The sequence below is a fragment of the Anopheles darlingi genome, chromosome 2, assembly GCF_943734745.1.
Source record: "Anopheles darlingi chromosome 2, idAnoDarlMG_H_01, whole genome shotgun sequence".
NCBI classification, from domain to species: domain Eukaryota; kingdom Metazoa; phylum Arthropoda; class Insecta; order Diptera; family Culicidae; genus Anopheles; species Anopheles darlingi.
In genome coordinates this window covers 77,406,057-77,421,056 of record NC_064874.1, presented here as the reverse complement: position 1 = coordinate 77,421,056, position 15,000 = coordinate 77,406,057, and the positions used below count along the sequence as shown (strand labels likewise).

Genomic DNA, 15,000 nt, shown 5'->3' with positions numbered 1-15,000 from the left:
GCGTTCCAGGGTGCGTTCCAATTTTGCGAAGTAGCTTTAATGTTGCACCCATCGCATTAAAGCAGAAGCAGCTTCAAACTCATTACAACAAGTGGCCGCGAACGTTTAATCTAATTAGATGCAATCTATTTCAACGGCCATCCCCATTTTGTCAAACTGTTAGCCAGCAATTATGACACCCTGGCAGTACTGAGTGGGTGGAAAGCACTCAAACGGTTCCTCCCAGAAAAGGAGAGCAATTCCTTCCAAGACGCCTTATCCTCAAATAATTCATCGCCGTTCTCATTAGTAAGCTAATGCAGACCTCAGAGAGAGACAATCAATTGACTTTATTTTAAAAGCAACGTTCGCTGCAGCCCACGTCACTATGCAGTCTTATTAATTCCCTCTCTTCCCGGACCATAATGCGATCCGGTTGCTGGAGCGCTCTGGCATTGGCAACCGTCTGGCTTAAATTGATTGCTATCGATTGCGAGGCTCGCTTCGGGCACGGAAATCATGACTTGCTTCGTCTTCGTCCGGTAAATGCGATTCGTAGGGATCACATAGCATGCACAAGCGACGACAGAAATTGAATTTTGAGACGCCTACTGCGAGTGACGGCGACCCAATGACGCGCTAACGTTAGCCCATGGCAGGATGATGCAATAAGAAATGCGCCTGCATTGGAAGATGGACTAGCCTTGGAGCAAACCGATCGCGACCGATAGGAATTCAACATCGACCTCGCCGGTCGGTGAGCATAAATTAAATTAAAATTATGACCTTACAGGCACACACATACACGGATTGCAGATACTTTTGTAACAGCATTAGAAATGGGGTATCTCGAACTAATCATCGACGTCGGTGAAGGTCGCCTCAGCAGAAACAACCGGTCCATGTCCGAACCGGTCGCTTTCCGCGGATGCGCTCCACTTTTACTCCCAAAAGCATAAAAACCCGTTCGATGGCTCACCGCCGTTAGCGATGTGAGCGCGACGACGTCCCCGTTGTAAAAAAAAGAAACACTCAAGTTGCTTTATTTAAATCGCATCAGAGCTCGGTGGACTGTGGGTGGTGGGAGCACTGCTAGACCCACCGGAAGTGACTTCATTCGTACGCGACCATCCACAGTGCTGCAGTCTGCACGGTGAGCATGGCGTAACCGGACACCGGTAACACCACCGGAAACCAGAACGGCAGAACAACTGCACGAACACAACGGCTTGCAGGAGTTTTAACAAGCGGCTCCAAAGGAAAAACTCCCAGGTCCAGACCGTCGTCGTCCTCTCGGCATGAACGTCCCTCGCTTGCTAGAGAAACTGGAATGCATGGAAAGAGTCTCGAGACCGGCATGAGCAGAAGGAGTAGAAGGAATAGCATGGTGCTAACTCGACCAGGCAAACAAACAAACAAACAAAAGCACCTCAACAGCAATCTTCCGCCTCTCAACTGGACCAACCATTCCGCTTTGGTGGTTATGAATAACTAACTAACGAAATTACGCCTGTCGGGCGGCGTTTATGGTTTGCTGCCCCGCGTAGGTTGCTAGGCCGGTACGCCGCCTGTTTGCGGTTTGTGCTAGTTGAAAAGGACAGCCACGTCGGAAGTAATAGTTGTAACAACCGCCGCTGACGAGTTTATTGTGCCGGAGGAAATGCTCGTACAACGCCGGTTTCAGCGCTTGTGTAAATTATTCTGCATTTATTAGAATCATTTTAGACGAACCATTCATAAAACATCTGAACGCGAGTGCTAGTGTTTCGCAGGAGTGCTCCCTATCCGCTACAGTGTTATACTGTTGGTACTGATATCCGAATGCACCGTAAATTAGCCACAGATTTACTCATTCAGAAACGGTGCCGATCGAGGGTGTACCCGATCCGCAATCCGATTAAAACTTACTCCATAATCTAAACGAATGACCCCCGTTTTGGCCTTTGTCTCGCACCTTCAGCTCTTAAGCCGCTTTTGCGTTGGCATCGCCGCACACCCTGCTGCAAAGTAGCTCCGAATGGGGCCATACCAATACCAAGAATGTTGGCAAACTGCCTTAGACTTTACCAAAGACTTCCAGCTACTATAGCGTCCGAATTTGTACTGATCAATAGCCATTACGGCGCTATTATCTGCTACATTATTTACGAGCATAATTAGGGAGCCCGGGAGTCAAGCCAACGATGGGGATTGCACACGCCTTCACAGCCCTATAAACGGAGCAGCTTAACGCCATTTGGTCGGTCTTCTAGGATACGCGAGTTGGAGTAGCATAGATGGAATCTATCCTTCCACCAGTTCGTCCAGCTGTATCAGTTTTTCAGGCTTTTCTTCTTGTTTGACGCATAAATCATTCATGCGTCGTATTAAATCCAGCCTGCGAGAGGTCGAAATCTTACGTTTAAATCACATGAGCCAAACTAATTAACACCGTGCTTCACCAGCGTAGATTATGTGTGTTGGAAGAATGACCATAGTGCCGGTAATTCTATCGTTAGCTTGTTGCATATTTTCTTACAGCTCAATCCATTTTCAATTTCACGTGTCAGTTTCATCATTTTCCTATTTTTACACGATTTTTACGCAATAATGTACAAGCTCAATGGTTCATAGCTCCTTTCAAACCACATTTCAGCCTGTTATATAAGCAAATGCAAAAACAATTATCCCATTGGATAATATTAACTTTCAGCTTTTTTTCTAAACGTTGATATTAAGGGTAAGATAATGCTTCATTTACGATACAGCTCTCAAGGGATATGGATCAAAAGGATAAGTCGCTAGGGGTTTACTGGTGTTCCTCACCGGATAGGTTGATTGGATCAAAGAACAAGCAGCACATGGTTATTCAGTAAACAATAGAAATACCATAGAACCTTGCAGATGATGTGATTGAATTTCACTGACACGATGCTAGAAACCATCAACGAAGAAATTATCGAGCATATTCCTCTCTAAGCTACTCACGTAAGTCCAACAATCATCCTTCAGATAAGCCGGGTTTACTCGAGTCAGTGTAAACGCTAACTACTCTCGTCAAATCCACCATCAAATGAAACAAATTTGCTCAAACATTAGTTGCACATGAGACGGATTTATGCATCCAACATGTTCAACAGACATTCAAACATTCTGCAAACATTCTGACTGCTAAACCACTAGCCATTAAAACGTAATGAGTAGTAAAGGGATTATGCTATATTAAAACTTAAACACATCGTAAATTCCGCGAGCATTATAGTTCAAACAGTTCCCCGGTGGACTATAAACGAGAACCGGAATATGCTGTGCTTTGAGCCCATTGCATTTGAAATGATTTCATTTGAGGATCATTTCATGAGAATTTTTGGAAGAATTTTCCCCCCAAAAGATTCTTCATTCCTACAGTATCTCAATGGCGTCGCAACGTAACGCCGGGGCGAACTTTGAGCTCAAACCGAGGATCCACCGAAGCGACTAAATCGTTCCAAAATTAATTTCCTGGAAATTAGACCACTCGCAACCCGACCGGTCGGTTTTATAACCCCAAACACCGAAGCCAAAGGCTATGAGGGTTGAAGCAAGACTCTGTCTCTCGCTCACACACACACGCACAGCCATGGCGATGTCAGGGAATCACTGCATCCTACCACAGAACTATGGTTTAGCACTCAACACTCGTGTTGGACTTTGAGAACGCAAGGAGTATGAACCAGTTGGCCGCAGAAAACACTCGAAAACACACTTACCCAACCGTCCACTGGCGTCCACCGGAGGATGAGCATCGGTGCATGGCCCGTAAATCATGGCAGATTAAATATCCAATCTGTACCGGGCAATCTGGCTTACCCGGTTTGCCTTGGCCCTCCGTTTCTGACTGGTGACTTCTGCCCATTCTACCGTGTGCGATAATTGCTGGAAGAAATGAAATGTTTTACTTGCCCTCTCTTTTACAATCCCACCTCTATCCCGTTACCACGAGCCGGCACGAAAGCTTCGGAGCTTCTGTCTCTGGCGTGAAGCGGATTTTTGCGTCCTTTCATCATTCAATTACGGTATCAGGGAGGGGGAGTTGAGTTGCGTTCAAACTACATGGAGTTCATGGAGTTTGGAAACACAGGAGACAGGTGTGCTGGTTCAGGCATTGCAGAGGACAATTTATGAGATCGCCCATAATAATGAAAATAAACGAATAAATCGAGCACAGATAACACTAGGAATAGTGTAAAGATCTGAAAGAAACTATACAAACGTGAATTATAAGTTTTAGTCTTCTTAAAACAATGTATCTGTTCTGTTTTGGGCTGTCCATTTTATGCTATTGTTAAGCGAAACAAATGATGATAGAGTATGCAAGGCTGGCTTCCCTTATCAAGCGCATCCTTACACGTTCACAACCAGCACATCGAAGCATGCGTTTCATATTGCGTTCGCCCCACATATCATGACAACCCCGGCATCGCCAACGTAGATTATGAAAAACTGAAAGCAGTAAAGCCGCAATGTAAACCGAATGTGGCCAACAGCACCAACAAAACGCTGAACGAACCGAACCACCGAACAACAATGCCGACCATTATTTGCCCAAAAAGGGATACTGCATCGATAAAGGGGGGGGAAACGAGAGGGGGTATCACATAATTTATGTTACGGTTGGCCCCATTTCAGCTCCAACTATTACGCACATTATTTTGAATGTAAAAACGAGCCTTCCGAACACTGAGACACGGAGGAACCGTCTTACCGTCTTCTCCTGGCTATGCTGGGGAGCATAGGTTTGTTGCTTCAATTTTCTTTTTCACATTTCCCTCGTTGACCGCAATGGCGAGCGTCATCATTTTCAATTTTATGTCGGACACACGGACACACACACACGTACAATGGTACGTAAATATCCGATATCTTTCGTCCTTTTGACCATTGGACGTTTTCCACGGAAGCTACAATGTCCGTTGCGGAATTAGCAATCGAGAATTACTTCCGGTTTGATGATTTTTCTTTCCATTACTCGTTACCATTTTCCAGTTGAGCTGTAGGAGAATACATAGAAACAGCGTCGACCGTACGCTCGGAACCATATTTTAAAAGCCCCGAAGGAACAGTCCAATAAAGCTACGATTTTCAATGCATAGCGAAAGCCGGGTGCACCAAGTGACAACATGCAAAATGGATTGTAGTTACAAAAGATAGGCAACTGACAACAAGAGCAATCAACAACAACAACAACAAGAAAAAAAATCAACCCTGATGCCCGGGGGCGACAATTCCGGAAATCATGAATCTACTTACCCACCGCGTCGAAGAATGCCAGCACCGGCGCCTCCACCAGCCTTGTGGTCTTGCCGTGTTGATTCAGTCTGGCAACGTTCGGTAAAAAGTTTTTAACATTTGCACCCACCCTCGCCGACGGCAGCAACAGCAACAGCAGCTGCAGCATGAGCAACAGGGCCACGTCCAACGATGATGGCGACAAAGTTCTAGGAAATGCCAAACAACACCATAACTCCTATAAGATGCACGGGAAATGCGTTGTTGCTGCCGTTGCTTATCCGCTTTTGGCTGGGGTTAAAGTCAGCAACGTTGAAGGCTTCACTATGGGCTTCGCCGTATAATTGAGTGGACCAAATACTGGACTGGAAGAAAATAATTGAACAACGCCTGCAAACAATCAGTGCGAACAGAGCAGAGCTCTTTTTGTATCTCTCGCATCCTCAAGTTAACCTAGAAACAGCTGCGGTACTCGGTTTATCACGTCACGACGAACTGCTTGTTGCATTCGCTGCATAGAGTGCCCGCTGCACATTGCAAATCTGCCCCAGGCTCCAACCAAAAAACCGCGACAGCAAATACCGGACCACACGCACGGCCAACTACCGTCGAAGGATTTATTTGCATACAAGTCGTACCGTCCGGCACGACGCCACAAGTCGCTAGAGAAACTTGCACTTCAGCAACAAGAGAACGAGTAAAACAAAAAAAACTAAAACTTCAGAAGCCAGAACATGGCCCCGAAAGCTGCTGGGAGCCGCTGAAAAGTGGCAGAGCAGCAATGTTGCTCCATTAAACACCCGTCACCATCATCAAGCCCGGCCGCAAACTGACGCTCTGACGCTCGGTGGTGATGGCACCGTGCGGCGCTGAATTATGTTAAGGTCCTGGCCATTTGTCGCCTCCGTCGTGTCCACACCACACCCTCCACCGTCCAGAGGGGGGGCCAAACTAAGAGGCACCAACTATAGGAACCACAGGATTTGAAGAAGGATTACGTTTAACTCACTTCCACGTCTAGCGGCACGTTAAGCGAAGTTAAAAAAAACGCGCGCGGAAGACGGCGAAATTTGGCGACAAACTTTTTAATCTAATCAATTAAACATACTTTATCCCACCAGCGACCGCTCAACCTGGGTCAAACTGGGTAGTCCGATGTACCGGCGATAGAGTCCGGAAGAATCGTACAAGGTGCAAGGAGACTAGGGCTTGAAGTTCCTTTTTTGAATCCCGATCCAAAGTAGCAGCAAGAGCGAGCTACTTGGTCGGAGATACAATTGAAAAGTTGGTATTATCGTGGCACGTCCTCCTGCGAGAGAGAGAAAGAGAGAGAGAGAGAGAGAGAGAGAGAGAGAGAGAGAGAGAGAGAGAGAGCGAGGGAGAGGAACGGTTTAAATCCGCGCATCGAGGGCACCGGAAACTATCCCAAAAGCCAAACAAACGCGAAGTGTTTCCTCCGCGGCTTGGCAATCTGTTCCGTGGGCTAATTTATAAGAAAACTTTGGATAATAGGATGTTTTAAATTCAACGCCAACGGCTAGCGTCGAGTGGTGAGTAGCAGCAGCACCGTAGGGCGTCCTGCACTTCGACACAACCGATGGCATTGCGTTGCGAAGCTGTTGATGGTGCCGATGCTGATGGTGATGATGTTTGCTATCTTGCTAACCTACTTTCTGCAGGATTTTCGATTCTTTATTTACCATTTTCCGGGTTTTTTGTGCGTTCTCTCATTCTCTGTCCGTACGCTGTGGATGAAGCGCTTCTAAATCCTCCTGCTACGACTCTCTTTGATGCGATTTGGCGCTAGGCCAAAGAGGAATACACATACTCCCACTCTGTCGCCCGCTAGCTGGCTGGGAAGCAATGCGAGAACTCTCCACCCATCCGCCCATTTCCGCAACCCTGATTCGATTTAATAAGCCGTGGCCACACGGGGCGAAAACTCTAGCGCAAACGAAAAAATTAATGTCAAAACGGTTTCGCTTAACCCTTACACGCTGTCAAACTTTTATACGTCCGCGGACTTTTTCGCTGAACCCTTGACGCTATCGAACGCTTTATTTACGAAAATGTAGGTTCTTTTCGTATTGTTTTTGCATTTTTAATATAAATATAACAGCAACAGCAACAAAATCGTTAAAAACTGCAAAATTTATTCGGAAATCAACTTCAGCGGCCAAAACACAGATGAAAACAATACGTTTGACATTTCGGCATAAATTTTCGGGTTTTTACCCCTGCCACACGAAGCGAAAACATTTTGGCATTAATGTGCAAATTTGCGCGCAAATTTTCGCCCCGTGTGGCCACGGCTATAGAAACAATGTCGGTCGAAACTGCCTTAGTACCCTTAACCTAAACCTAAACCCACTGGAATGCTGTAAGACCGGGATCGCATCGCTTATGGACTCCTGCCAGCGCATTATCGTTGAAACGATAATGTTAGGAGGGTGTGTTAGTTCGTGTGGGTGTGTGTCTGGGTGAGTGTATGTCGTTTCCTTGCACGACCAGTAGATTCTCGGGTTAAGAAATTCTCGTGCACAGAGAATCAATTTTTATTGTTCCATCCCATGCTCGAACGTCGACTGGCAGGAACCAAACTGTCGGAACATGCAGCAAAGGATAATGGCACCTCGATACCTTACCAATATCCCTGGCACCATGGCAAGTAGCAGAATAGAACTCCTCTCACCTCTCACAAGCATAGTCGAGTCCAGGAGGCTACTAAATACTAGAAAAGAGAGTTCGGGGATACGTTTTCGGGTCCTATGCTCTCGTTTGTTAATTGCGTGCGTTTCTAATCTAATCCCAAACACTTGGCCTTCGTGATCCTGGCTGGGTCGAGGTAGAACACGATGCAGGATTATTGAACAAATGGGGCTCCCCGTTGTGTGAACACAATGTAGGATTTTTCGGACAATAGCTTCTCTCACAATCTCTTGTTAAACTGTCAATCCTGCCCTTGGCTATCGTTAAACTGTATCTTGTATCGCATTGTAAGGTGTAGGAAACATTTAAGGTATTCTAATTATGCTCCGAAACTGGATTATTAGCTGGAGCATCCTTACAACGATATAACATGTAGTTTCTAAGTGGAATGAAATCCAAGCAGGCTCGTTTCGGTACCATTTTCCCTAGAAACAATAACTGTTATACCGACAGTATAACAGTGACAATCACTATCTGAAAGAGGATTACTGCACAACAACCGAAGGCGGAATGCGATGAAACATTAGAACCTCCAAAGGCGCGATACTATAAGCCCAGCCACGGATCTCATATGTGCCGTACAAAATGCGTGCACAAACACACAAACACACCGCCAATGGCGTTATCCTCGTATGCCGGCATTGCGAGCCCAGCCCCAATCTAAACCACTTGAGCAAATCGAGAAACACAAACCAAGGAACCACGGAACCACGGTAATAGACCACAAACATGCACTAATCACATCTAATCCCCCGAGTAATCGTCTCAATTGCTCTCCGCGTGTGGCACCACTTAAGGGGCCACCAGCCGGGCCACCAAATCAAAAACCCAAGGGCCCAAGTCGTAAGATAAACATTTGTTCGCTCCACGCTTGCCGCTCCGTCGGTGGTGTGAGAATCTCAAAGTATAACACAGTGCACACGGCCATGGGGAGGGGCGGCCGAAATCTTATCACACAAACTCACCAACAGTCATGCTGTGTGGGTGTAGGTGGAGTGGAGCGGAGGCAACTTAAAAGGAAAATTCCTTCAGAAAAGGTCCTGCCACAAATCGACCGCCACCTGGATCGACCGGCATCACCGTCACCCAGCGGGCTTAGCGCTACGCGAGTGACCAAATAAGCTGCAGCCACAGTCTCCGTGCCAGCTTGGTCAGGTCTTAATGTGTTCCACGGCCACCATGTGTCTTGAGCACCGTGCGACAACGCGTACGGCCCGTCTGAGTGCTTTATTCGTGGCCAAGGAGGGCAGAACCAGTGGTCCATAAAACGAACCAACACCACCAACTCCTCTGTCGTGGCCAGGATTCATCGGACGGGCAACGGAAGGCAGGTTGTGCCGCTGAGCTTTTCCATTTGATTCCCGAGCCCCCAAAAGTCCGGCCGCAAAAGTGGAAACGAGGCTCGAGTCACCGAGGCGAGTCCGGTGCCGCTTTCCAAAAAGAAATAAAACGGAAACTGGGCCCTGGGCCGAAAAGACGCAAAAGACGGAACGATAGAAAGAGAGACACACAGTGAGAAAAAGAGAAAGAGAGAGAGAGAGAGAGAGAGAGTGCTGGCGGTCCAATAAGAAGATTACACTCGCCACCGGCCGAGCGGCCACTGAACCGCCAGAATAGTTTGGCCTTCCAAGGCCGAAAACTGATTTATTTCCGTCGTTTCCGTAATTTCGGTTTACTCGGCGGCTGGCTCGGGCTGGCTCGTCTGGTCAGAGTAGCGAGAATAGTAGTGGTAGTGGTAGTAGAACAGCTCTACCATCATAGCCGCCCTTCCGGTTTCACGTGTCAAGACGTGGCACGGACAGAGCGATAGGACAGCGACCATCAAGTGGGGCTTCGACCGTTGGAAGCGACGCGGCAAAGGCCGAGCAATCTCTGATCGAAAGCATTAGATTAAGGATGCTGATTTGTGGTTTTCATTTTCTTTCTCGGCCCCCTTTGTTATCCTCTGATGGTCCGTGTGTTTGATTAATCCCGGCAAATGCGTGACTTATGCTGCAATTGCTGACCGAGCGACCGCATGTTCCAGGCTGCTGTGATTGTGTTTGCGAAATGATCCAGCTTTCGGTCAGTCTGTTATGTTGGTTGAATTTTCGAAATTCCTTTAGCTACGCACCATACAGTGGCCAGCGCTCGTGGAAAAGGTGTAACATTGCAGGAACGTTTCTCGCATTCACACGGATACTAAAATGAAACGAAAATAGGTAAAATTCTTTCAGCGCTACTAAAAAAATCGTAAATTATCGGCCAACCGGTGTACCGGATGAACCGAGACGACACCGTTGCGTGCGGCGGAAGCACCCAAATCGAAAGTAAACACAATTTTCAATCCTCCCCAGTCGTCTTCCGGGCGCTGCCGTGACAAGTGCCCTCGTGCTCACGTATCATTTCAATTAATCCATCCGTCCATCGCTGGCTGCCTTCTCCACGCCACTCGTTATCGGTGTCCTCCTCATTTCTCATCTGCTCGATTTACGACGATCTCGTTTCAGGGCCCCCTTCCTAGCCCTCCTGCCAGCCTTCAGTGACACAGTTTTGCAAAACGTGCCCGGACCTCTGGTACACCGACATCTTTGCATCGGCACCCAGGAAGGGCAGGTCGGCGCAGCCGCCGGGGTTCTTAATTAATTTCCAGTCACCGCACCGCACTTCCTGACCTCGAATTGAAGCGTGCATAAGCGTAACGCAGCATCGGGGGAAAAAAACACAAGAAGAAGAAAGAAGTAGAAGAAAAACCAGTCCCTTTTGCAGAGTCACTCCCGGAGGGCTTTCCGGGTGGTCGGCTACTCCGTTTTCGATGGCGATCCACTTCTGCGATGCGAGTCTCGAGACGAGTTGTTGGGTTGCACTTGTAAACCTTAAGGATCCTCTCAATCGTTTCCATCTTTCCTTCGTTTCACTGTAGAGAACCTTCGTTGCAGCCACCACCACCACCACTACCACCACTGTTTGCAGTACTACTTCCACGGTTTGTTTCAAGTTGAGCCGGCCAAGTTACCAAGACACTGAGCTGAAATAGTGTTCGTAGCTGGTGGACCTTGCGACGGCACCTCTTCCGCGTTCCTTGGTACTCTGCTGGGAAAGGGAAGAAAAAAAGTGTAGAACCGCAAACCGGACCATCTTGCGACCGACCTCTCGATGATGGTCATCGACTTTTGAAGTACCTGGAGTAGCACTGCACAGGTGCTACTTCGACTCACGGGTTCGTGGAACCGGACCGAGGCATAAATCCTGCTCCAGCAACGGTGCAACAGATGCACTCCGCGTCGTTGACCGGGCACTACTTCATACCTTGATAGCTAGTCATAAAGCATAACGAATGCAGATTTATTTGTGTGCATTTTGTCCTACTACTTCCACACGGGGTGGGTTGCAGTTTTTGGGCCGACCAACCATCCAGTCCTGGTACTGAGGCTTTACGCAAACATAGCACGGTACGTAACCGTCCGTTTGGTGACCAAACATTCGCATCAGATGACCGTAGGTGTGCTTCCTGAAAACTGGTAGTAGGATTTCCTCTTTTTTTTACAATCACCTGAGAACGGGAATATTATGGCATGGCAAGGTACGGAGAACAGGATTCTGGTGCCGGGTGTGTGTCCTTCCCCATAAAAAAGACTCCTTTAAAGTGCAGGCAGGTGTTGAGCCGGCCAACTGGGCCGGCATGGAATCATTACCGAAAAATGAATACAACGCATTCTCCACGACGAGAACGAGGAACTACTATGTGGCTGGGATGACAAAGCACAGGGTCTCTAGCCGTAGCAGCGTAGAGAGAGAGAGAGAGAGAAAGAAAGAGAGAGGGCTTCCGGGACGACCAATTACCACTAACAAGCTCGGTTGCTGCCAGCATAACCCTTTGCTGTCCTAGTGCTGTCTGCTTTCTAAGGTCAAAATGCCGGCCCCGACCTACTAGCTAGCATCCACCGTGTGGATGCGTTTTGGCAACCGGAAATGAATTTTGTGTGAGAGTGCATTTGTGTGTGTATGTGTGTGGATGTGTCTGTGTTGGCAAATGCAAGGAAAGTAATGGAGCAATATAACTCGGTGCATTCGCTCTCTTTTGGATTGTGTGTCCTCTTGGTCGTCATGGATGCTGTAGTAGATGGGGATGGGGAGAATAAAAATGGGAATAATCATAAGCTGCAGCAACGGGCGCCGCCGGTCACACAGAGAGAGAACAAATAATGCAAATACCGTGGCAAGCGCAAATGGTATGGGACTTTTTAAACGATTCCTTTACGCCGTACCATCACGTCGGCGTTTGCGGTAGAAGTATGATTGCATAACTTGCCACGTATGTGTATGTATACTTTTGCAGCGAAGGTTTGTCGTTGGAAGAAATTTTAATTATCTGGCGTGCTTCTCATGTTTCTGGGCCAAGGTTTGTTTCTGGTGCGGTCAACAGGGCGAGAACATTGTTATCCAAGCATGCTTGTCTTGTGGAATGCTGCAAAAGGAGGGTACAGATCATAGGAACCCTTAGGAGCGGTTGCGCTCGATAGGACGTATCTCGTTAGCTCAGTGCAAAATAGTAAATTAAAGTGAACGGTTGAAAATATTCATTTTCTCTCTCTCTCGAATGCTCAGAACAGATTAATTTAAAGTGCAATCGTGAAAAGTGTTTATATAGCATTAGCATAAAGACGAAGGATATGCCGCTTCTGAGAAAGAGCTTTGACTCCAGACCAAATGAAGGAGAAAACAAGCAGCAATCATTTAGATAAACAGAGACGTAGCGTTCAATAACGACAGCATTCAATCAAGAGCGATGGAAGGATCTTCTGTGGCAGGCTAAGACCGCTCATTGATTTATTTTGTCAATAAGCAATAATGCGAAAGCATATAAAACGTGAAAGTTAAGTTGAAAAGAATAAGGTAGGTAAACATTAGAATCGCTCAATCAATGAGAAAAATGACTTGCTTGTCCATACAAATTCTGAAAACAATTAAAAATTAAAAATGGGTTCTTTGATGGGCACCAAGTCAACTTCATGAAATTTTAAAACTTATAAAAGAAGCACAATTTCTGAATTTTCCCTAATCTGCAATCAAGTCTCATTTATCATATGCTTGCTATGGATTAGATTTATGCCAAACGGTGGTAGCGAATACTTTCTGGTAACTGATAATACCTTTTCCGGAAGCATTTAACGTCACAATTGAGTTGGCAATCAAACCAAACATTCATTGCACAACTTCCACTGCCAAAGCAAGAGAGGGAGCACATATCTGCTGCAATCAATACACGGGCCGATAGATTTTCCTTTCATTTGTAGCGGATAAACCACCGAAGAGGAAGCGCGCAAACAGCATGCATCTTCCGACTCAAGAGAGGGAGGCAAGCATAATTGAATGAACTCGCCCATTCATCTCTCGGCTCGGCTCTTGCGTGGCACATCTGCACCTGAAACTTCTTCGGGCACATACTCCCTCCCAAAAAACGCACGGTTTTTCCTAACCGATTACCGATCGAAAACCAGACCAACCGTTTCGATCGATCACGATCCCATCCATTCGCATCGCGCATCAAACGGGTTTCTCTCGCCGAACGGCTCGGCAGTCCTCTTCGTGGTCGCGGCTGTTGCGTTGTTCGCAGAATCTCGTTTCCGTAACCTTTTTTTCTCGTTTTTTTTTTATTTCGCTTCGGTTGTCTTTTTGTTTCTCTTGTCGTCCATCTCGGTTCGCCGGCACCCAGCTGTGAAACGGGTATTGAACCAGCACGCGCACGAAGGTAAAGGTGATTTGAGACTAGGTGTGTACGCGGGGAAACCTGCATAAACAAAACGCCCTGACCTGACCGGACCGGACCGCGAGTGTGTAAACGAAAGAAGGGGAAGCACGCGCGCCACGATCTCTGGCACACAGCGGCAACCGCGGTGTGTTGCTGGCGAACTAGCCTTCCAGCTGCTGCTGCTGCTGCTGCTGCTGCTGGTGCTGCTGCTGTTGAACCTTCAAGACAAAACCACCAATACACCAACTAGCACCACGCAGACAGCGACGCGACGTCGTGACACAGAGCTGAGTGACATTCACCCTACACTGGCGGCTAGAGCAGGGCTGCTAGGAAACGAAAGACTCCTACGACGACAGCGACAAAGCGACGAACCTCCCCTTCCTCATTTGCCACCGATCGATCGGCGTGCTGCACAGGACCGGTCGGGTCCAGTGGTTGGTTGGATCGTTGGTTGGTTGATCGGCCGCGGTCGGATGCTATAACCACACACACACACACGTTACCCCTCCGCCAGCCGCCCACCACCGACCGAAAGACCGAACAAACGAAACGAACGAACCGCTCCACCGAACGAACGGGTCCCGGGCGCCATCCTTCCCCGCCCTGTCTCCTGTTCCACTCGGCCCCCTACCCACCAACCTACTCCTCCCTCTCCCACCCACTCCCACCCGTTCCTTCCGCCTTTCATCCCACCCAACCAGCCCAACCGGCTCGCGTTGTTGATATTTCAAACAATTTATTGTAATGTTGATTAGTCGTGAGGTGACCGTCAAGATGAAAGCAGCGGCCAAGTTTAGTCTCAGCTTCCTAGTGCTCGTCAGTGTGATCTTCGGTGAGTTTTCCCCCTACGCCTTTCAAATCCGCGCGTTTCAGTTTTATCTCCTACCTACTTCTCCTTGAGTGTTATTCGAGGGGCCTCTTACGCGTGTGTTATCGTTGAGTAAATTGGGAAAGCGGCTGGCATGTAAGAAAAAGTGTGACCCCCGGAAAGTGGCGCAACACACACTCAATTTGTCAATTTCTGCCTTGCCTACCTTTTGTCTACGTGGAGTGTTAGAGTTCGGTTCGGGTTTGGAGCTGTCTGGTTGTGCTAATGGACTTGGTAGGTCGGCAGTGGTGCCCAAACTGGCGGTCTCGCACTTCTGTTCGCTTGCATTTGCAGGCGTTGCATGCGCTAGACCGCCCCCGTGATTTGCAAATCCCCTTTTCAATATCTATGAATCGCACCTGGAATGCACCTTTCGCTTGTTGGCAAACAGGCGAGCTCGGTCGGTGGCCACTCTCGGTGTACCGCTACACAGTGACAACCACACAGTCGAAGCACGGAGGCT

At 47.8% G+C, this 15,000-nt stretch overlaps 2 protein-coding genes across 2 annotated transcripts in view; one reads left to right on the top strand and one right to left on the bottom strand.

Annotated features, from left to right (window-relative positions):
• The window catches only part of LOC125948074 (trifunctional purine biosynthetic protein adenosine-3), a 161,732-nt gene that overhangs the window by 116,080 nt on the left and 30,652 nt on the right, over positions 1 to 15,000 (bottom strand). The gene's annotated exons all lie outside the window — the stretch shown is intronic.
• The window catches only part of LOC125948091 (protein obstructor-E), a 16,283-nt gene continuing 15,658 nt past the window's right edge, over positions 14,376 to 15,000 (top strand). The window contains exon 1 of the mRNA XM_049673781.1: positions 14,376 to 14,501. Coding sequence (XP_049529738.1) covers positions 14,414 to 14,501 — 88 coding nt within the window. The 5' untranslated portion in view covers positions 14,376 to 14,413. The remainder of the gene's footprint in view (positions 14,502 to 15,000) is intronic.